The 23,585-nt window shown below is 36.4% G+C and overlaps 1 protein-coding gene across 3 annotated transcripts in view; it reads left to right on the forward strand.

Moving 5' to 3' along the window:
* Positions 1-23,585, forward strand: part of Hgsnat (heparan-alpha-glucosaminide N-acetyltransferase) — a 46,353-nt gene that overhangs the window by 6,233 nt on the left and 16,535 nt on the right. For all 3 annotated transcript variants that reach the window (XM_026380282.2, XM_026380283.2, XM_026380284.2), the window contains exons 2-11: positions 1,631-1,752; positions 8,854-8,990; positions 9,199-9,320; positions 11,552-11,621; positions 14,870-14,939; positions 15,605-15,714; positions 18,002-18,078; positions 19,450-19,480; positions 21,907-22,067; positions 23,342-23,457. In XM_026380282.2, the coding sequence (XP_026236067.1) occupies positions 1,631-1,752; positions 8,854-8,990; positions 9,199-9,320; positions 11,552-11,621; positions 14,870-14,939; positions 15,605-15,714; positions 18,002-18,078; positions 19,450-19,480; positions 21,907-22,067; positions 23,342-23,457 (1,016 nt within the window). The remainder of the gene's footprint in view (positions 1-1,630; positions 1,753-8,853; positions 8,991-9,198; positions 9,321-11,551; positions 11,622-14,869; positions 14,940-15,604; positions 15,715-18,001; positions 18,079-19,449; positions 19,481-21,906; positions 22,068-23,341; positions 23,458-23,585) is intronic.

The raw sequence follows: 23,585 nt of genomic DNA on the forward strand, positions 1-23,585 counted from the left end.
AGAAGAAAAAGTATCATTGGATAATGATAATGAGTTTTATCTGTGTGTTTTGTCTTCACTGAGCAAAGAAAGGGTAAATCACGATAAAAATGAGGGATTTAAGCTGGTAAAGTGAAAATTTCTGAACCATTCAGATGAGTTATTGGGGAAGCCTGAAAAAGGCTTTCAAATTACAAAGTAAGAGACTAAATTGATGCCTTTCTCGTGAGGTGATTACATAGTTAAGCTTATTTTATTTTATTTTTGTACTCGGGATTGAACTCAGGGCACTCATCCCCAGCCTTATTTTGTATTTATTTAGACACAGGGTCTTACAGAGATGCTTAGCACCTCACCACTGCTGTGGCCAGCTTTGAACTCAAAATCCTCCTGTCTCAGCCTCCTAACCTACTGATATTATAGGCGTGCACCAATGCGCCTGGCTGGTTACTCCTTATTTTCCTTTTGCTTAGGAGCTAGAGGGTAGATTGATTTCTCTTCCACACAATATCAATAAATGAACTACTTTGCTTTAACATCAGATAATATCAGTTCAGTTTGTTTTACAAATTAGCAAAACATAGAGTATGCATCCTCCCCTCTATTTCCTTCCCTTTCCTTCCCTCCATCCCTTTCCTTCCCTCTATCCCTTTCCTTCCTCCCTCCCTCCCTCCCTCTACAGTGCTGGCCATGGAACCCAAGGCTTCATCCATATTAGACTACACCCTACATCCTGAATGTCCGTCACCTTTATGTTATCCTAAGAATGCCATCTAGTAAACCGGGGCCTGTGCCTGTGATTCAGTATCAGAACAGTGGGTCTTCCATTCAGACTGAGGCTTACCTTCTAACCCTACAAGTGTGTAATCCACTCCTGTCCCCTCTCAAATCTGTCATTGAAGTGACAAAGAGATTCAGAACCGCACACCAAAGTGATCAAGAGCTGGACTTCTCAAACTTTAAAGAATGTACAGATCAGGGCTGGGGCTCAGTGGTAGAGTGCTCACCTAGCACACATGAGGCACTGGGTTCAAACCTTAGTACCACATAAAAATGAAATAAAGATACTATGTCCACCTACAACTAAAAAATAAATTTAAAAGAATGTACCGGTCACCTAGGAATCCTGCTAACCTGCCCGTGGTGAGATAGAGGGTATGGAGCTCTGCATTTCTAACAAGCTGCCCAAGCTGAGCTCATAGACTGGTAACACGGTAGAGGAAAGTCAGGGGTTTGGAATCATACCACTGGGGTTTAGATCATTGATTTCATTAGAAAACTCTGTGGCCATAGGCTGTATCTAACTCTCATGAGCCTTAATTTATTCATCTGAAAAATGGAGAAAATACTTACTTCACAAGGTTGTCATTATATGGAAACTGCTAAATTCAGTGCCTGTCTCATTTTAGCCCACTGTATGTGAATGGTGTCAACCAAATCCTTGTTTGTAGTAGAGGCATCTGTGCCAAAGGGTACCTATGTGTGTATGTGTATACACTTGCATGCACACATACATTCGTGTGTACTGAAAGCAATGTTTTAGAGACTCTATAGAGTGCAGGTATTTGAGAAGCACTTACTGATGTACTTTTTTTCGTCTCTAGCACATCTTTTGGGTTTATTTTTTAACTTTTCTTTCTATTCTTATCAGATTTAGATTTAGATAAAAAAAGGCATGTGGAGCTGAAGATGGACCAGGCTTTGCTACTCATCCATAATGAACGGCTGGGAACAAACTTGACTGTTTCCTGGAAATCGGAACGCTGTTACTGTGTATGTATTGTGTTCAAAATCATAGTTTTGTTTCCCTTGGGGCTTGTTTGATATGATCCTTAATGCCCTCACATATAAAGCCCTTTACATGTTACTTTCAGTTTTTATAGGTAAGGAAACAGACAGGTTATAATAAGGAGTTAGAAGAAATGTAATCAAGGGAGAGTACCTGGGTCATCTCTGAGGACAAGCATAGTGAGAACAGTAGGAAGGTGCAAGTTGAGGGAAAGAGCATTATTGCAGGAATCTGCCACTCTGAAAATAAAGATTTATGTATGTAGGTATTTATTTATTTATTTATTTTTGTGTGTGTGATACTGGGATTGAACCCAGGGCCTCATATATAGTAGGCAGGAGCTCTACAACTAAGCCACATCCCTATTTCTTTTTAAATTTTATTTTGAGAGAGGGTTTCTCTAAGTTGTCTAGGCTGGCCTTGAACTTGTGATCCTCCTCAGCTTCCCTGGTAACTGGGATTCAGGTATATACCACCATGCCCAACTGTAAATAGCTTTCTAGAACCAAAATCGTCAGTATAGGCATCAACTGAAAAGATGATGGAACATAGTATACAATACCCCTTTATTTGATTAAACCCATTGAAAAATCTATGAAAAAAAGAAGACCTATAATAGTTAAAAACAAAAGTAGCTCAAGACAAAATTTATTAGCCAGGAGCTGTGTTGTGGTAGAATACTTGCCTAGCATGGGTAGGGCCCTAGGTCCTATCCCTAGCACTGGGAGAAAAAAGTTTTATCAGCCTATAAAGAGCCTAAAAGAAGCCTGAAAAAAAAATCAATAACAGCTGAAATTAAAGTGACAAGAAACATAATTCAGAGAATGGGCAAATTTCTTCTAACAAGATTTTAAAAGATCTAAAGTTGGGCTGGGTTATAGCTCAGTGGTAGAGTGCTTGCCTAGCATGTGTGAGGCACTGGGCTGGATCCTCAGCACCATATAGAAATAAGTAAAATAGCGGCCCATTGACAACTAAAAAAAAGGTGTAAAGTCCACAGAAATCAAGTTTTCTGGTGGGGGTGGGTCAACTGTATTGACAATATATGAGATGAAGGGCAGTAAGAGCATTATTAGAATAAAAAGTAGCCAGGCATGGTGGTGCATGCCTGTAATCCCAGTGACTAGGGAGGCTCAGGCAGGAGGATTGCAAGTTCAAAGCCAGCCTCAGCAACCTAGCAAGGCCCTAAACAACTTAGTGAGACTTTGTCTCATAAAATAAAAAGGGCTGAAGATGTTGCTAAGTGGCTAAAGGCCCCTGGGTTCAATTCCTGGAAACAAAACAAAACAAAAATATCAGTCTCATTGATATAAATCATTGTCAGGTGACAGACTAAAGAATCCAAAAAAACAGAAGAACTAGGATGTATTAGTGGTAGAGCAATGTGCCTGGTATGTGTGAGGCCCTGGATTTGATCCCCAGTACTGCATACACACATAAATTAGTAATTTACTAAAAGGGCTTAGAGATAATTGTGTCTAAGGAAAATGTGTAAAGAAGTGGGACAGAGTTAATTATTATAGTAAGAGAATGTCTTGCAATTGAAGAAAAAGAAACTTATGACCCTTTAAAGGTTAAGCAACCAGAGAATGATATCTGTACTTAAACTGTTTTAAATTTGAACTTTAATAATTTGGAAGTCTTTTTAAAAAAAATTTAGATATTGATGGATCTTTTTATTTTATTCATTTATTTATATGTGTGCTAAGAATTGAACCCAGTGCCTCACACATGCTGGGCAAGTGCTCTACCACTGAGCCACAGCCACAGTCCTATTTTGTATTTTATTTAGAGACAGAGTCTCCCTGAGTAGCTTAGTACCTAGCTTTTGCTGAGGCTGGCTTTGAACTCAAGATCCTCCTGCCTCACCTACTCAAGTGCTGGGATTACTACAGGTATGTGCCACCATGCCTAGCTAATAATTTGGTAATCTTTAAAAAATAAGGGTCAAAGGAGAGACAAGTATTCAAAAGAATGCAAATTATAATAACTTTATATTTAATAAAACATAATAAAAACCTGGGAAAGGTAGACTGATATCTTTAAGATATTTAAAAGTGAAGGCATGCCTTAGAGACCAATTACCTAGTTGAGAATTTCCTATTCCCTTTTCTTTATCTCACTTTCCTAAAATAGAAAGACTTTTATAGATCCATAAACATAGAAAAAATATGTAGACCAGTTTTTATAGCTTGATCGCTTTTTTGTTTTGTTTTGTTTTGGAATAGGGGACTGGACCCAGGGTGCTTAGCCTGAGACACATCCTCGGCCATTTTTAAAATTTTCTGTTTTGAGACAGGATCTTGCTAAGTTGTTTAGGGCCTCACTGAGTTACTGAGACTGGCCTTGAATTTGAAATCATCCTGCCTCAGCCTCCTGAGTAATTGGGATTACAAGGATGTGCCACCATGTCTGGTGATGGATAGCTTTAACACATCTAAAAACAATTATAATATATTACCAAGTTCTTTTGAATAGAGAACAAGATTTAGAGAAAGTTTCTTATTGTATTGTTAGCAATGAGAAACTATTATAATGGACAGAATTAAGATGTAACTGACAAAAAGACAATGAAAATTGCTCTTAAGGATACTAAATAATATTCCTTCCTTATGGGATCTGGAGGTAGGAGAATGGAAATGAGGGAGTGGAGGGGCTGGGTTGTGGCTAAGCAGTAGAGTGCTCACCTAGCATGTGCAAGGCCCTGAGTTCGATCCTCAGCACCACATAAAAATAAATAAAATAAAGGTATTGTGTTTAACCAACTACAACTAAAAAATAAATATTAAAAAAAATTTTAAAAAAAGAGGGAGTGGAAGAGGAATATAGAAATTCTGTGCTTTTATTGCATTGAGGGAATTCAAAGTGGTTATCTGTTACTTTTGACTGATTATTATTTTCAAGCGTAAACTAGAATAAAAAACGTTTTTTGTAAGTAGACATGCTCTAAGTGTGATAAATATAGATAAGGTTGCTGTGTCTTCAAAATATTACTAAAGAAGGAAAAATATACAACATAGAAAACATATAAATGGAAAAAGAATAAAAGCAGAGGAGGGAATTCAAGGTAATTAAAACTAGAATAATTATAACAAATGCAAATGTACTAACTTCTATAAAAATAAGACCCTCAAGGGCTGGGGGTGTAGCTCAGTGGTAGAGCCTAACATGCACAAAACACTGGGTTCAATCTCCAGCACTGGGGGAAAAAAAAAAGACGCTCAGATTGTATTGAAAATAGTGTGGATGATTCAAAATCACTTTTGGTAAGAGGACAGTTAAACATACATAATATGTTAGGGCTAGGGTTGTGGCTCAGTAGCAGAGCACTTGCCTGGCATATGTGAGGCCCTGGGTTCGATCCTTAACACCACATAAAAATAAATAAAGTGAAAAATCCATTGACAACTAAAAATATATATTTAAAAATGACCCTTTCAAAAAACAAACATAATATGTTAAACATACATAAATAAATATTGATAAATAAAGTTTTAAAAACCCAAATATGATATTGTACTTATAAAGAATACATTGAAAACAGAAAGGAAATCATACTTTTTGATGAGGTAGATGTTGGAGTAAAAGGGTCCAGTCAAAGCTTTAGTATTTACATAAGTGATAAAGGAATATTAATACTAAATATGGATAGCCTAGATAAAAAGTCTCCCAATTTATGCAAAGCAAATAGAAAATAATGGTAGAAACTGCAAAACAAAGTTGTAGAGACAAATGACAATACACATTTATCAGACTGTGATAGAGCAAGCTGACTGGGGTTTAACCAGCTGAACTGAACCAACGTGGTGGAATGAAGTGGTGAAGAGCATGGATTCCACAGCTAAAGTGCCTGGTTCAAGTCCCACCTCTGTCACGTCATCATCATTGTCATCATCATCATCATTATTATTATTAGGTACTGTGCTTTGAACCCAGGGACACTTTGCCACTGGGCTACATCCCTAGCCCTTGTTTTGTATTTTGAGACAGGGTCTCATCTGACTAAATTGCTTAGGGCCTTGTTGAATTGCTGTGGCTAGCCTTGAATATGTGATCCTCCTGTCTCAGCCTCCCAAGTTGCTGGATTATAGGCATGCACCACCATGCCTGGCCTCTGTCAGTCACTTTATATCTGTGTGAATTTGAGTACGGCACTTACTGTACTCTGTGCCTCACTTTCTTTACTTATGAACCCAGAGGAAAAATGGAATTTTCTCCTTATGAACATTTCATGACTTAGTATATGTAAATTGAAGCAGAATAAGGCCTTTCTAAGTGTCTTTATTGGCAATAAACAAGTGACACTTATCACAGGAATTAAATAGAAAAAAATAGATAGCTCCAACAATATCTATATTTATTTCACAATAACATTGATCATATGTGAGGTCAAATGAGACTCAATAAATAGATAGCAAAAGGAGGGATTATATATCCCACATTCCTTTGCACAACAGAAAACAAACTAATGAAATAGCCATATAATATAAGTATTTCAATGAAAAATCTTTAGGTCAGGCGAAAGAAATTCTTACAAAACATTATTTCATTTTTTTTGGGTGGGAGGCGTTACTGGGAATTGAATACATACTCATAATAGTAGAATAGAGAGGATTTTACAAATGGTGATACCTAGATTAAGATACATACAGTGACTTTATGGCCAGAGGCTTTATTAGAGTTCTGCTTTATTAACTAGAATGAAAAAGGGAAGTATAAAACTGTTGGTATCAATCTCAAAGTTTTGGCAAGCAAACAATGTAATCGTCTAACACAAAAAAAAGGGAAGCAATGAAAGTAATAAGTATTTGGGCTGGGGTGTGGCTCAGTGATAGAGCGCTCCGCTTGCCTAGCACGTGCTGGGTACTTGGTTCGATCCTCAGCACCACATAAAAAATAAATAAATAAAGGTATAAAAAAAGTAATAAGTATTTAAATTAGTCATGATAAGAATTGAGAAAAAGAGTCAAGAAATGTTTAAAACTCAAAAGTCGTAGAATTCATAAATTTAAAGGAACAATGAGAATTAAAAATATTAGAAATTACAATAAATTGGGGCTGGGGTTGTGGCTCAGTGGTAGATCACTTGCCTCGCACATGTGAGGCACTGAGTTCAATGTGCCACCTAAAATAAATAAATAAAATAAAGGTAATGTGTGCATCTGCAACTAAAAAAAAATGTATAAACAACAAAACAAAACAAATGAAAAAACCATAGGCTCAGGAAAAAAATAAATTACAATAAATATATCAGCTGAAATTTAAAATATTATGGTCTAACAAACATTTTTTTTCCAACAAATATTTATAAGATGTTAAATTTAAGATTCAAAACCTAATTTTCTTAGCCAGGTATGGTGGTACATGCCTGTAATCCCAGCTTCTCAGGAGGCTGAGGCAGGAGGATTGTAAATTCAAGGCCATCCTGTGCAATTTAGTGAGACCTTGTCTCAGAAAAAGAAAAAAAAAAAAAAAAGGAAAAGAAAAGAAAAAGAAAAAGAAAGAGGGGTTGCTGTTGGTGATACAGCTCCGTGGTACAGTTCCATGGGGTTCAATCCCTAGTTTTGGAAATAAAAAAAAAATCTATCAAATACTCCCAGGGGATTAAATTTAAAAAGTATACCCCACAAACTAAAAAAAGAAAAAAAAGCAGAATGTTTTTAAATTAATGAAGCAATAGAAGAAATAAGCCAGATTAGTATGACTATATAAAAATTTAAAAACTTTAATTAAAAATAATAAAATATCGGGCTGGGGATGTGGCTCAAGCGGTAGCGCGCCTGCCTGGCATGCGTGCGGCCCGGGTTCGATCCTCAGCACCACATACAAACAAAGATGTTGTGTCCGCCGAGAACTAAAAAGTAAATATTAAAATTCTCTCTCTCTCTCTCCTCTCTCACTCTCTCTTAAAAAAAAAAAAAAGAAAAGAAAAAAAAAATAAAATATAACAAGATGAAATGGAAGTAGCAGAATGGAAAAATACTTGAGATGGTTAAAAATTTATTATTACAGTATATGGGGACACCATGGAAACAAAATAGCAAAAGCACTGACCTATTTCATCTCTAGATAATTTAAAATTCATTCTTAAAGTTGTGATATAGATACCTAGTAAATGAAAAAATATAAGAATTATATAAAAATCCTAGCAAGATGGGCTGGGGTTGTGGCTTAGTGGTAGAGCACTTGCCTAGCAAGTGTGAGGTACTGGGTTTGATCCCCAGCACATCACAAAAAATAATAATAATAAACAAATAAAATAAAGATATATATAAAAAATCCTAGCAAGACTAATAAGAAACTGATATATGTTTGTAATTTTTCTTTTTTTAATATTTATTTTTTAGCTTTAGGTGGACACAATATCTTTATTTTATTTTTATACGGTGCTGAGGATCGAACCCAGTGCCTCACGCATGCCAGGCGAATGCGCTACTGCTTGAGCCTATATATCCCCAGCCCCTGTAATTTTTCTTATTTGTGTACTATTTGACCACTTGTAACAGGAATCATTAAAAGGATTACTTTTTATCTAGTAATCTTACTTTTGGAAATTTACCTCAGGGAAAGAATTTAAAGGAAAGAGAATCTCGTGGAGATCTTTTAAAACAGCATATTTATATAACAAAAAACATCAAAAGGAAAAACAGAAAAGCTTTGAAACCATCCCAAGTACCCACAATTATAGTGATGGTTGAAATATGGGGCATCCATTAAGTGTTGTAAAGTGTATGTTACCTAGAATCATGGAAGTTTACTTGTTAAATAATAAGTAAAACAATAGGATGCAAGATTTAATGTAGGCTCAACTTGCCAATTTGTGAAGATTGTTAATTCATAGCAACAGTCATTGTTTTAGTATAGAATAATTGGTAAAATTTACATTAAGTCATAAGTGTGAAGGAAAATTCATGATAGGATTTTCATTTGTGTAGTCATGTCCCCCAACAACCCAGAGACTCTAAAAATCCCCTAACAGGGCTGTGGGGATAACTCAGCCCTGCTAAAGACCCTGGGTTTTGGGTTTGGTCTGTAGCACTGCAGAAAACCCCTCACAGTTTACCTGTTGTGCATTTATGTTACAGTGCTTGTTTCAGTTTCTGGTAAATGTTTCTCAGAGTGGGGAACCTGGGAAGCCCAGCATTGCAGCAGTCTCCGTCAGCACCCAACACAGATCTGTTCTACAAATTAATGATACCCTGGAAGAGAAAGAAATTTGTAGGTTCGTTTTTGCTTTGATGTGATCTAACTGAAGTCTGAGTTTTCTCTCTACTTTTTTTCTTATGTGGTTTTGTTTTTACTCTCTTAAATATATTTTATATCTACTGATCTGTACCCAGAAAGGAATATCATTTTCCCTTGGTGAATTAAGAAAGTCCAACTCTGTCCCTAATCTAGCCATTTGTCATATTTTTATCTCATCCTTTTAGGCTGGAATACAAATTTGGAGAATTTGGAAACTATTCTGTCTTGGTAAAGGACACTTACAATGGAGTCAGTGAAATTGCGTGTGACCTAGTTGTTAATAAGAATCCAGTTGACAGTGACCTTCGTATGTATATGCTGTTCGTTGATATTTTTTTTAATTTGCATTTCCGGAGGTTTTAGTTTTTGAGTACTCTTTGTAAATTGAAGCAGTCTATGGCATATAAATGAAAATCTGGCTTACAGATATCTATACCATTTAGTTTTGGTATGATTATATTTTTGTTTGGTGCTAGAAATAGAACCCTTAGGATTTGTGTTTGCTAGTAAGCACTTGTTATGCCTCCCAGCCCAATTGTAATATTTTTTATTGTGTCACTGATGGACACTAAGAAAATTAGGTGATATATTAAAAATTGTATAATATATCAACATATCCCCATATCATTATTAAGCTTAATTATGAATCATAAATAAATAAAAAATTAATTCAATGGAAAGAAGTAAGAAATAGGATAATTGGCTTTCCTTGTTTTAGGATTTAGGGTGTAGTGTTTCTTGTATGTGTCTACTGATAATGATCTCAGAGGTCCCCTTTACATTAAGAAGGGATTATTCATTCTATAATAATTCCATTGAAGAAAATCTGTCATCCTGAGCTCCCCCATTAGATAATTGTTCTCTTGCCTTTCAAGAGAAACTAATGAATCCCTGTGGCGCTAATATATACAGTTCACAGAGAAATATTGTAGACCAAAGTTATTGCAAAAGAATGTAGAAGACAATATGAAAGGACCAATATGGGACAATTTAAGCATTAAAAATAAAAATAAATGTCATTGATGAAAAATAATGGATACATAAAAACTAAGGGATCATTATGAAATTAGAGTGAGGCTCCCTCCCCAATTAAAAACAAAAACAAAGTAATACTCTGGTTGTCTTTAGAGGTTACTAGAGCACTTGTGTTGACTAGGGTGATTTAAAAGTATCGGTTGAAAGGAAAGATTTAAACATTATCCTGTTTTAACTATAATTGGAAAAGATAACCAAATTGTACTAATTGATGAGCATGGCTTCTTTTTAGAATCCCAGCTAATGTGGTCGAATGGTAGGTTATTTTGCAAGCCCTAATGAAATAATTTTGCAAAAATCCTCAGATGAAACGGGAACTTTACACTGGAGGGATCAGGCTTTCACCAGCTCAACACATCTCCAGTCACATGGTCAATTGCAGAAGGTGCTTCTTCAGTACTAGAAAATTATTGTAAAATTTTGTAACACATTGTGGTTATATTAAGGAAATAGTTCATTTTAAAGAAACTTTTGATTTTCAAATAGTTTTAGGTTACAAACATGTTGCAAACAAAACAAAACAACTCCTAAATACCCTTTACCTGGCTGCCCTTATACCCTTAAACTGTATAATCATAGTAAGAGTAGTTCATGTGCAATTATTGAAACCAGGTGCTTAACATTCTTATAATACTGATCTATTTAGGCTTATTTAAATTTTTCAAATTGTCCCTTTTGATGTCCATTTTCTGGTCCAGGATCCAATCTAGGATCCATGTGCATTTAGTTGTCAGTTCTTCCTTCATCTTATTCAATCTAGGACAGTTTCTTAGCCTTTCCTTTTCTTTCATGATCTTGACAGTTTTGAAGAGTACTGGCTAGTATTTTATAGATTGTCCCTGGATTTGGAGTAACTTGATGTTTTCTCATGAGTAGGTAAAGGTTTTGCATTTTTTGGTAGAATACTACCAGAGCGATGTTGTCACCTTTTAGGTATGTTATGTCAGCAAGTTCATGAGGTTGATGTCTTGTACAGGTTTATTTGCATTAGAGGTACATACTGAATGCATACTGAATACTGTAGGGGTATAGGGACGTGATGTCTGGGATTGATTTTAAAATAGATTACCCCCCCCAAAAAAGGGAGGAGAGTTAGTAATAGATGAAGAGAATGATATCTTTTTCTTTTTCTTTTTCTTTTTTTGTTTTCTTTTTGCAGTACTGGGGATGGAACCCAGGTCTCACTCTTGCTAAGCAAGTGCTCTGCCACTGAGCTAACCCTCAGTCCTGAGAGTAAATATCTTGACAATGCTAGAATTTGAGTGGTAGATATATATGGTTTTATTCTACAATTCCCTGTAATTTGTGTATGTTTGATATTTTTCATAATAAAAATTAGTACTCCCCTCACGCAGAGTAGTTCCTTGTTTATTGGAAATTTAATATAAGAATGTAGGCTTTTCCTATATTGTTTTCATTTTTAATTGATAGGTTAGATGTAATGATGTGACAACTTTGGTTCCTATGATGACATTTTTGGTGATAATGTTTTTCTTTTTATAGCTGTGACTATTGCCTTCCTTATTGGTCTGTCCCTCGTCATTGCAATATCCTTCCTAAGGCTGTTGCTGAGGTAAGTTGTTGGAGAAGAAATGACTGTGGAGGGCAGAACACAGAGATAATATATTCAGAAAGGATAGTTTGATCCCTCAAATGACTATTATTTCATCCTAGCAGAGTCTCTAAAAGCATACAAACATGAACATTATTATTTGATTAAGTGAACATTTGTGTGTCCAATCCCAGGCATTAAAATCAGTGTAGACTAAGACATGTTCTCTGTAAGGACATTTTGACAAAAGTTCTCATGAATGTTTGCCTTCTATCCTCCCACATGGCCAAAAACAAAGAAAACACTTGAGTAATATTTTTTTTTTTCCTAAATAATCTCCCTTCCTGCTTTTCAGTGAGTGAAAGTGGCTTGTGATAATTTTAGGAGGAGGCTGCTGTGTTGTGCTCTCTTCCTCCTCTTAGCCTCTGAACCCTGAGGCCATCCCTCTGTCCAACTTTCCTTTCCTCTCCCAGCCCAGGAACTGGGGGCAAAGAGGGAGGATGAGGGGCTGTACTTCAGAATCCCACAGACTCCCATTTGTAGAGTTGCTCACTTGAGGGATTTGTTCTTCTCTGCCTAGTTAACAGCCAGTCTGGTGAGTGAATTAGTAGACTAGAGAAGAAAAAATTTGAACATAGAATTGATCCAGACCTGGTTGAAGCAAAGTTTTTTAGTGTTTTAAAAGGAAGAAGATTGATTGGAATAAAAGGAATAAAATCGATCCTGTTAGGATATCAGGAAGGATCAAAAGACTTTATTGGTGAACTGTATTCAAATTGGAAAAATGAAAACCTCACCTTTGCTGGGCATGGGGACTCACTCCTGTAATCCCATCCCTTCAGGAGACTGAGGCAGGAGTATCACAAGTTTGAGGCCAGCTAAGCAATTTAGTGAGGACTTGATCAATTTTGTGAGACCGTGTCTCAAAATAAAAATTTAAAAGGGCTGGGGATAGGGCTCAGTCTTAAAATACCCCTGGGTTTTATCCCCAGTACCAAAAAAAAAAAAAAAAAAAAAAAAAGTTGATTGGCTTGAGGAAATCATCAACTTTAGGGGATTTTATGCACCGTTTTCCTTCTAGCTTGTACATCTTAGAAATAGTTTAATCCCTTGTATGCAAAACTTGATTGGTATAAAAAGGTGAAAGAACTTCTTGCTTCGTAGAAGCACATGTTTAACCTAATGGCTTTTTAGGGGCAGAATAGAATTCTAGGAGGAGAATAAAATTCAGAGGAGTTCTGTGTTTTTTTGGATTAGAGTATCATCTTAACAATCTTTTGATAAGATGCAGATACTATTCCAGTGTCTTTTTTTTTTTTTAGCTACACATGACATTACGATGATCTTGCCAATTCATACATTTGAATCATTGGGGTATAATTTCTCATTTTTCTGATTGTACAGATTGCAGAATCACACTAGTCATAGAGTCATCTATATTCCAGTGAGTTGTTAATGTGCTTTCACTTGAGGTGCTTATCTTGTGAATGGTTCTGTTCCATTTTTTTTTTTTAAAGTAATTGACAGCTGAGCTCAGGCACTTGCAAAGAGAAGTTCCATCTTGTCCCACTGTGGGGCTGAAACTTCTATTGCATGTGGTTCTGCCTCTCCTGCCTGTGGGCAGAGTGTTACTGTCCACAAAACTACAGTCCCTTACTGTTGCTCCATTGCTTTCCAACACACCCATGGAAGTCTGGGGAAGTTAGTATTAGTAGGAACCAGAAGAGAAGCAGCAAAGGTAGAAAGAACAAAGTCTCTCTGCTTTCACTTGGAGAACAAGCACGTGCAAGAGAATTACCACTTCTCCTTTTTGCCTTTCCTTAAGTATATCTATTTTAAGATTTTTCATGTGATAGTGACACTATTAATGCTGAATAAACTAGAAATGAGAGTTGTGTTGTAGGAGTAAAAGAGAAATTACAAATGTGTGTGTTGTATGGATTATATTTTGATGCTGATTTGAACAATTGAACTTTCAAAAATAATTTACAGGATCAAAACTGAACTGGCTATGTGATGATATTAAGGAATTACTGCTTAACATATTAACATGATAATGTTTAGAAGAAAAAATTGTCCTTATCTTTTAGAGATACATATTGAATTATTTATGGATGAGATGAATGATTTTGGGGATTTTTCTATAAATTAATCAGAAATGAGGGTGGTGGGTAGTATATAGATGAAATAAGATTGACCATGTGTGGGTATATTTTTTGGAGTTGAATGATGGCAATTCAGTGTGCTAGTTTTTCTCATTCTGTTTGAAACTTTTCATGACAGAACAAAAAGTTTTATGCATTAGGTAATTCAGATGTGGCAAAATTAATGCAACACATATCAGTGGTTTTGTTTTTTGCCAGGCTAAGGTACACTTTTTGAAAGTTTTTTTTTCCCCAGGTGAAAATGTTATTTAAAGAACAACCAGCAATATATTTATATTTTCTTAATCATATAATAACTTAATGTCATCTGGATTTTTTCCTGGATTAAATCAGCTATGTGGGGAAAAAGAACCCAATATAGTATTTGAATCATTACAAAGTTGCCTTCACACTTTTTCAGTGCACACACATGCATTTTTACTTAGTTGCAATCAACCATCTATGTTGGGGTTTTGCTTTTTGTAAATAATAGCTTATCTTCATTCTTTGTTTAGAGCCTATAGTCTTGTTATTCTCATCACTGTGTCATTGTATCACACAAGTGCTGTATCCTGTGTTGAGTCATTCTTATATTGAGTAAATTTTGGTTGTTGCCAAATTCTTTGCTTTTTAAATTTTAATAGTATCATTAATACTTTCACAACTCTTCATTAGAGGCTTCATCACTGTTTCTGTTTTATTGATGAAGAAGTTATTCTGTAAAGGTCAAATACTTATAAGTATGGCTGCTATACATTTTGATTTCTTTTTTTTTTTAAAGAGAGAGAGAGAGAGAGAGAGAGAGAGAGAGAGAGAGAGAGAGAGAATTTTTTAATATTTATTTTTTAGTTTTTGGCGGACACAACATCTTTGTTTGTATGCGGTGCTAAGGATCTATCCCGGGCCACATGCATGCCAGGCGAGCGTGCTACCACTTGAGCCACATCCCCAGCCCCAATAAATTTTGATTTCTATTGTTATGTTGTTAAAAAACTTCTTCAGTGTTTAGCTCTTTAACTAATACAAACATGAACCTTCAATTAATTTTATTTCAATATGTTATCCAATTGTTTTGAAAATTCTACCAAGGAAAATGAATTAACTAAAGCTTTTATGTATTTACAGTTTGGATGACTTCAGTAATTGGATTTCTAAGGCAATAAATTCTCGAGAAACTGATCGCCTCATCAATTCTGTGAGTTATTGGGATAGATCACGCATTGTCTGGTTTTCTAAATTTGGAGTTCCTAATTTCTTATTTAGTAAATAGTATTGCCCAGCTCAATAAACTTTGTTTACATTATGGAAAAACCAGGTTGAGGATCCCAAATTTTTACCCCCATGGTGCTAGGGATTGAACACAGGGCCTTGCACATGCTGACAAGCACTCAACCACTGAGCTACATCCCAGCCTGACCCATATCCTTAATAAAGAGCTGCCTAGTCCTCAGCTTCTGTGAAGGCTCCACCCTTCACTTTCTTCAGAGGGGACATTTTCCAATCTGGAGGCAGCACTGTTCAAACCTTTCAGTTAAGTAAAGATTGTCAAGATCAAAACCAAAGAATATGGGACATTGACATTAACTCTATAATTACCAATGGCCCACTCTAATGATTAAATATTTCATGAAATTTGTGCTAATAAATTATGGGCATGTTTGCTTCTGTCCTTGTACTTACTCAACAAAATGCACCAAAAGCAAATAAAATGGAAAACCAAAATAAAACTAAACAAAACTAAATAATTATTCAGAAAACTATCTTTAGTTTTCCACTAATATTTTTTTCCTAATATATTGAGTAATGAAATTTACTCCTCCCTTTTATTGATTGTCATCTCTTTCTCTATTTTTTCTAAAGGAGCTGGGGTCCCCAAGCAGGGCAGACCCTCTTAGTGGTGATATCCAACCAGAAATGTGGCGCCAGGTGGGCTCGCCATACCGTCTCCGTTGTGTGGACACATTCAGGGGGTATGTGAGGCTCCCTTGTGACATGGTGGGCACAGGTCCTTGATGGATTGTGTAATTACACGTAAACACACTTAACTTGAGGTATTTTTTACATATCCATTACTTTCTAGGCTAGAAAGTATTGTTTGGATATAAAAATAAAGTCTGCAGTCTTTCCTTACTTGAAAATTGTCACGATAAGTGGTTGAGACATAGCTCAGTGGTGGAATGTGTGCTTAGCATATACAAGGACTTGAGTTTGATCCCCAGCACTGCAAATTTAAAAAATAAAGAAAATTGTTATGATGTCCATTATAGTACATTGATAAGAGGAATAGGACAAGGCCAGAGCCAGTTTCTACTACTATATACAGTCTGCTGAGTTAAGGTCATTTGCATTTGAGCAAATGGCTATACTTGGGACTATAAACTGGGCCACCATGTCCAGTCAGTAGCTTGACAATTTAGAAGATATGCCAGTCCAGAAATGAAACACCAGCCTGTGGAAGAGTAAGTGGTCATCCTTCACTGTTGGTGGAACAATTTGAAAATCAGACTCTTTTGATAGCAAGTCCATAGTTATACCATTCAGTTTTGTTTCATTTACATCTAAACATAGCCTGAAGGTAATTTCAGACAGTCTTCTTAGTGTGCCTGTTTTGTTTTGTTTGGTGCTGGAAATTGATTGTAGGGTTTCATACATGCTAAGCACATGCCATGCCACTGAGCTACACTGCCAGCCCCATGCCTGCATTTTGACTGTGACTTGTCACATGAGGTCAGGTGTGGAATTTTCCATTTATGGCATCATTTCAGCCCTAAAAAAGTTTTGGTTTTTGGAGCATTTTAGATTAGAGATACTCAAGTAAAAACAATATAGCAATAATGACAATAATAAATTTGCTAACAGTTTTAAAGTTCTGTGTGCCAATGTGTTAGTCAGTTTTTCATCACTGTGACCAAAATGCCTGACAGGAACAACTTTTAGAGGAGAAAAAGGTTATCTTGTGGTCATGTTTTCAGAGGTTCAGTCCATGCATGATTAACTGACTCCATTGCTCTGGGCCCAGGTGAGGCATAACATCATGGTGGAAGGGTGTGGTGAAGGAGAGCTGCTCAGCTCATAGCAGCAGAGGACAGGGACAAAATATATTCCCCAAATGATCTATTTCCTTCAGCCACGCTCTATCTGCCTTCAGTTACCACCCAATAATCCAGCAAATGGATCAGTCCACTGATTAGGTTATGGCTTTTGTAATCGAATCAGATCTTCAGGCATTGCCACATGAACCTTTTTAGAGATATCTCATATCCAAATAACAGCTATCACTTCCCTAACTTGTCTTAATTTATTTAGTCTCTTTATTCCTATAGGTATACACTTTTAAATTTATTTATTTTTTAGTTGTAGATGGACACAATATCTTTATTTTATTCATTTATTTTTTATGTGGTGCTGAGGATCAAATCCAGTGCCTCATATGGGCTAGGCAAGTGCTCTATCACTGAGCCACAATCTAGCCCCAGGTACACACTTTTAATATGTCTGTTTCACAGATGAATTGAGCCAAGGAGTTAAGTAATTTTCCCATGGTCACTCAGGTACTAAAGCCAGAATTTGATTCTAGTTAGTTGAGTTACAGAGGCCCCACAAATTATTCCCTTATATACTAAAGTCTTTATTTTCTGCATTCTGCACAGTTAGCACCAAATGATAGCGTATTCAGAATCTACTGTTTTCTTCTTTCTTTCCAATCATCATTGCCAGTTTTGAAGAAAAGATATTTACAGGTGAACAGAAGCTAGCATTTATTAAGTGCCCTAAATGTTGCCAACCACATGGTCATGTGGTAGGGTATTGTACAGAGTTAATGAATCTTAGTGTAAAGTCTCATGACTAATAAGAGAAAAAGACTCAGGATATGAATCCTTAGCTCTTTGATTCCAGTGACTCTGTACCTTCTATAACAGTTCTTTAACCTGAGACATCAAATTATTGGCACACAATTGAGTTACTGGAAATGTTTTGCTGTGTTCCCAAGTTATATAGCTTAGTAGTAGAGTACAATTTTTTTTTAAAACATGTTGGAAATATTTGCAACAGAACATTAGTGGATGATCCTAATTGTTGTGAAAATTGTTGCGGACAATAGTGTCTTGCCTTTATATTTCTTCTGGTGATACAAACTGCTGTGTAGAATCACATTATTGCATGACTAACCTTGTGAGTATAAAGGAATGTCTTGGAGTTCAGCCGTTCTTTGTCACCTTGCAGACCGTGAAAGTGTTCTTTTTGTTGACTTTACAGGCTAGCTCTCATACTCATGGTTTTTGTTAATTATGGAGGAGGAAAATATTGGTACTTCAAACATTCGAGTTGGAATGGTAAGTTACCTCAAGGTAACTTTGCTTGCAGTTTCATTCAGAGAACTGGCATCTGAAGAATCATTCAGCATTTCCTCTAAGGGCTCCAGAGATGAGGCCCTACCAACCTCTTCTGAGCTATTGAGCTCTTTCCCCCAGAGAATGACCTTTAGATTTTTCTGTGGGCCCTTTAGTTTCTTGTGTGCTGCGGATCTCTAATGTGTGGATCTGATCTCTAATGTGTGGATGCTTCACTAGAGTAACAGGAAAACTAAATATTTCTGCTGACACTTGGAACTCAGCAGAAGATGTGAAGAATTTGGTTTTAAATGATCATTGTCATAGATATGACAGCTACCATATTCTTGGGGAGTCTATCTTTTAAGACTCATGGTCCTTTTCGGTGCTATCAAACTGGGATTGATCTGAGTGGTGCTGAATCATAGCTGTAATCTGGCTTGGCAGTTGGTTTAAGAATAGATTTTCTAGGAACCAAGAGAATCATTTAGAATACTTACCTCTTACGGACCACTGATTTTTTTTTTTTTTTGTACTGAGAATTGAACTCAGAGGTGCTTAACCACTAAACCATATCCCCAGTCCTTTTAATTTTTTCTTTTGAGACAGGATCCCACTAAGTTACCTAGGTCCTTACTAAGTTGCTGAGCTGGCTTTGAACTTGGCGATCCTCCTGCCTCAGCCTCCAAAGTTGCTGGGATTACAGGTGTGCAGCACTGCACCTGGATGGACCAGTAATTTTTGTGAAATTCCAGTAGTCTTTGTCCTGGACAGTTCATATATGTAGAGGGCTGGGGAAAGATATATAAATGGGGCTCATTGTGATCATGTTTGACCATTGGTACCCGGGTTCCATGTATTGATTACTGGGAGGGAATTCATGATGTCATTGCAGGTCCATGGGTGAGGCACTTCTGCATCAGATCTGGAGCCCAAATGCTTGTAGGACCCAAATTGTATTCAAGTATTTATTTTAAAACAAGAGTCATGTCTCCTATTTGTGCCTAAGTGTTAGCTCCTTTTTATGCAGCTGAACATTTACAGTTACATTGTCCATTGGACATTCTGCTGCAAAACAGAGAACATCTTGGGGGGGGGAAGCAATAAATTTTGAATAGCATTGTATAAAGCTAGCAAACTTATCTACATATTTGTAATTTATTGTCTCATGTTTAGATATGGTCAGGAAATGTTCCAAGCCCATGGAATGGCTGCAGAGTCTCAAGAGAGTTTGTGTGTGTGTGTGTGTGTGTGTGTGTGTGTCCTCTATGTTAGTTGTACTTTCTGTGTCAATTACAATTATGTTCATTTTGAATTTAAGAAGTATTTATATTCAAGAATCCTCTTTCCATTTGTGCTTGTGTTATTCTGCAGGACTGACAGTGGCTGACCTTGTGTTCCCATGGTGAGTTGGCATTCTAACCATCAGCTCTTCCATGAGCATCTCTAGTTCTTTCTTTCAAATGATGCTGGAGGCCTTCTCTGAGACCAGCCTTGAGTTGTGCACCATAGGCCTGTGTTGGCTGTTACAGAGTCCTTCCAAAAGTTGCATCAATGGGTCGTTGTTATACTTGGCTTCATGTTTGTGCATGTGTGTAGAAAAGATGAATGTTTTTTTGTTTTTCTTTTGTGGCTCTGGAGATGGAACCCAGGACCTTGTGCACACTAAGCACATGCTCTCCCATTGAGCTACAGCCCTATCCCAAAAGATGAGTGATTTTTTAGGGAACATTATGTTGAACAGATAAGATATACTAGATCCTAAAATCCTATATTATAAATTTTGAATATATAGTTAAGTTCTACTAGTCCCAAAATGCATATAAAATCATATTTTCTGAAATAAACATAGTATGTCTGTGAATAATGATAAATATGATGCAAGCAGTGACAGTAATAAATTGAAATTTATTATAATAGTGCTATCCATACTCTGTTCATCCAAGGCTTCTCATTTTTGTTCAGGGACACTTTGTATATGTTGTGCAATTTGTGTCTTTGCTGTGATGCTTTGAGCACCTTCTCTCCATTATTAAGAAAGAGTACCAGAAGATTGTTATATATTGTTGGCTCCATTTTTCAACACTGATGAAGTCTTGATTTTTTGAGATGCGTATGGGTAGGGCAGTTTTACATAGGTGAAGACCTGGTAGTTCTCTCTTTTTTTTAATTGATTTTTTAAAAAAAATAAACAACAGCAGAATGCATTATAATTTTTATGACACATATATAGCACAATTTTTCATATCTCTGGTTATATATAAAGTATGTTTACACCAATTCGTGTCTTCATACATGTACTTTGTATAATGATGTCTATCACATTCCACTGCCCTTGCTAATACCCTGCCCCCTCCCTTTCCCTCCCACCCCTCAGCCCTATCTAGATTTCATCTATTCCTCTTATGCTCCCCCTCCCTACCCTACTATGAGTCAACCTCCTTCATATCAGAGAAAACATTCAGCATTTGTTTTTTTGGATTGGCTAACTTCACTTAGCTTTATCTTCTCCAACTGCATCCATTTACCTGCAAATGCCATGATTTTGTTCTCTTTTATTGCTGAGTAAAATTCCATTGTGTATGTATGCCACATTTTTTTTTATCCATTCATCTACTGAAGGCATCTAGGTTGATTCCATAGTTTAGCTATTGTGAGTTGTGCTGCTGTAAACATTGATGTGAGCTGAACAGAGAGCATACATCTGGGAGCAAGTTTTTACTCCTCACACATCAGACACTTCTCAGAAGACGATATACAATCAATCAACAAATATATGAAAAAATGTTCATCCTCTCTAGCAATTAGAGAAATGCAAATCAAAACTACTCTAAGATATCATCTCACTCCAGTCATAATGGCAGCTGTTATGCATACAAACAACAATAAGTGTTGGCGAGGATGTAGGGAAAAAGGTACACTCATACGCTGCTGGTGGGACTGCAGATTGGTGCAAGCCAATATGGAAAGCAGTATGGAGATTCCTTGGAAATCTGGGAATGGAACCACCATTTGACCCAGCAATTCCTCTCCTTGCTCTATAATCAAAAGATTTAAAAACAGCATGCTACAGGGACCTGGTAGTTCTCTAAGTATATTCCCTGTGGGATTCCCTATAGGAAAGTTCCTGTTTGTAGAGGAGTTTTCTGATTAGATTGATCCTAGAAAGGAAGCTAAGGCATCTCTGAGAATACAGCAAGAGCAAGTTCTCACCTCCATAATCCTTTGCAAAATAACTAGGAAACAATATTAGAATTTTCATTAAATAGAGAATTTTGCATGATAAAAGAAAGGGGAAATACGTGTGACTGACTAAATGGAGAAAAAAGTTAAGCTTTCATTTTTGGAGGGAGCAGGAGTGGATTTAGAAATGATTGAAGTGTTTGGCTTGTTTCTCAAGGTCTGTGAGGGTATGCTAATAAAAAATCAGTTATTTGGATTGTGGCATCTTTCTTATAATTTCTCTTTGACAACTGTTTGGGAGAGTTGTCCTTGGCAATTCCACTTAATACTAAAGAAGTTTCCTCCTAAAATAGAACTTGGATATATGTTGTCAAAACCTCACAGCCCACCAGGACTATGTTCTGATTCTTTTCTATGTTATTAGCCCAGCTTGATTTCATAATTGGCTACTTTCAACTGAATGTACTGCTTCTATCATGTAGTATATTATAAAATATTAATGATATTTAGATAAAAAATTAGTAATTGACCACCTATTTTTAACCCACTTTTTATTATTGGTGCACTGTAGTTGTACATAATGATGGGGTTTGTTGTTACATATTCATACAAAATGACCACCTATTAATAGCATGTTTTGTTTTTTAGGTTTGTATTTATCATGGGATCTTCAATTTTTCTATCAATGACTTCTATACTGCAGCGAGGATGTTCAAAATTCAAATTGCTGGGGAAAATTGCATGGAGGAGTTTCCTGTTAATCTGTATAGGAATTTTCATCGTGAATCCCAATTATTGTCTTGGTCCATGTAAGTGTTTTTTTTTTTTTCCCCTTTTGTTGGTATATATTCACTTGAAAGTAGAAAAATCATGTTATTATTTATTTATTTATTTTTGTGGTGCTCGGAATGGAACCCAGGTCCTTGCAGATGCTGGACAAGTGCTGTACCTCTGAGCTACACCCCCAGGCCTATATGTTGTAATCTGAAAGAAATGTAATTTCTCCATCTCAGGTACCTGCAAAAAGAAAAACTTTAGAAAAATACATACAATACTTGTGTAACTTTGGGCATCATCAACATTATTATTATCTTGGAATTTTAGACCTGGCAGCAATCTGAACTACTCAAACTCTTCTGTTGTATGAGAGAAATATCCAATGCCAAGAAAGATTGATGTGTTTTCTCTGGATCATGAGGAGCAGGGCAGAGGGCCAGACCAGGTTACCTTGCTCTCAAGGCCCTGCTCTGCCATTTTGGATTCACCAACTTATAGTTTGGGGTGATAGTTTAAGAATTTACCTTCATCATCCCTTGTATGCTAACTGGCTGTCTGGGAAGGATGATGTCTTTGTCATTACTTTGTTGGTTGCAGTGAGTGAGACCGGATAGCTGAAGAAAGGATATCAATTCTGCACTTTATACCAGTATCAGAATCAGGAAAGGCAGTAGTCACTGTCCTCAAGGGGCTTACTCTGTCATTAGCTAAAGAGGACACAAATGTCTGGGTAGTAGCCAGTCAAGCCCCAGGCAATAAATCATTTTATTGAAAGGCTATAGGCACTAAGAGGAAGTAGAGATTATTTCTGGTTGGTGTCACCTAAAAGCTGATTTAATGCATTTCCAAAGAATGAGCCATTGCTCCCAGTAGTATTCATCACAGAGTTTTTTTATAGGGTTGTACTCTTCCATTGGTACAGTCCCGGAGCTTGTTGGGCAAGGAGAGTCAGTCACTGTCTTGTGTTGGGTCTGCAGATTCCTGGTGGATTTGAAGGCCAAAGTTATCTTTGTTTTATCTTTGTCCCCTGAGTAAGACACGTTTATTCTTGGTCTCCCAGTCGGCCAGCTTCATATTTTGAGGATGAGCCATATTCCTGACCATCCTTCTGATGAACGTATTGGTCTGTTCTTGGAGCTTGGATTTGAGCCTTGTCTTCTGACTATGTATATTTCTGCTCCAAGAACTTAAAAAGACTTATTTAGATGTAATAAGAGTATGTCTTCCCTTCATTAAAAAAGTAAATTGTTTTGGAATTCGATGAGAAATTTTGGGTAATGCCTTACCTAACTTGTATCTTCTGCAGTGTCTTGGGATAAGGTGCGAATTCCTGGTGTCCTGCAGAGGTTGGGAGTAACTTACTTTGTGGTTGCTGTGTTGGAGCTCCTCTTTGCTAAACCCATGCTTGAAAATTGTGTTTTGGTGAGAAATCACGGTTTTGTTGTTGTTTCGTTTTTTTTTAAAGAGACATGAAAAAGTTCACTTTGTAGTTTTTAGTATTTTTTTAAGTTCTGATTATAATAGTGTTTGTACTAATCAAATGTATTCCT

Source organism: Urocitellus parryii, chromosome 14 (assembly GCF_045843805.1).
Source record: "Urocitellus parryii isolate mUroPar1 chromosome 14, mUroPar1.hap1, whole genome shotgun sequence".
Taxonomy (NCBI): domain Eukaryota; kingdom Metazoa; phylum Chordata; class Mammalia; order Rodentia; family Sciuridae; genus Urocitellus; species Urocitellus parryii.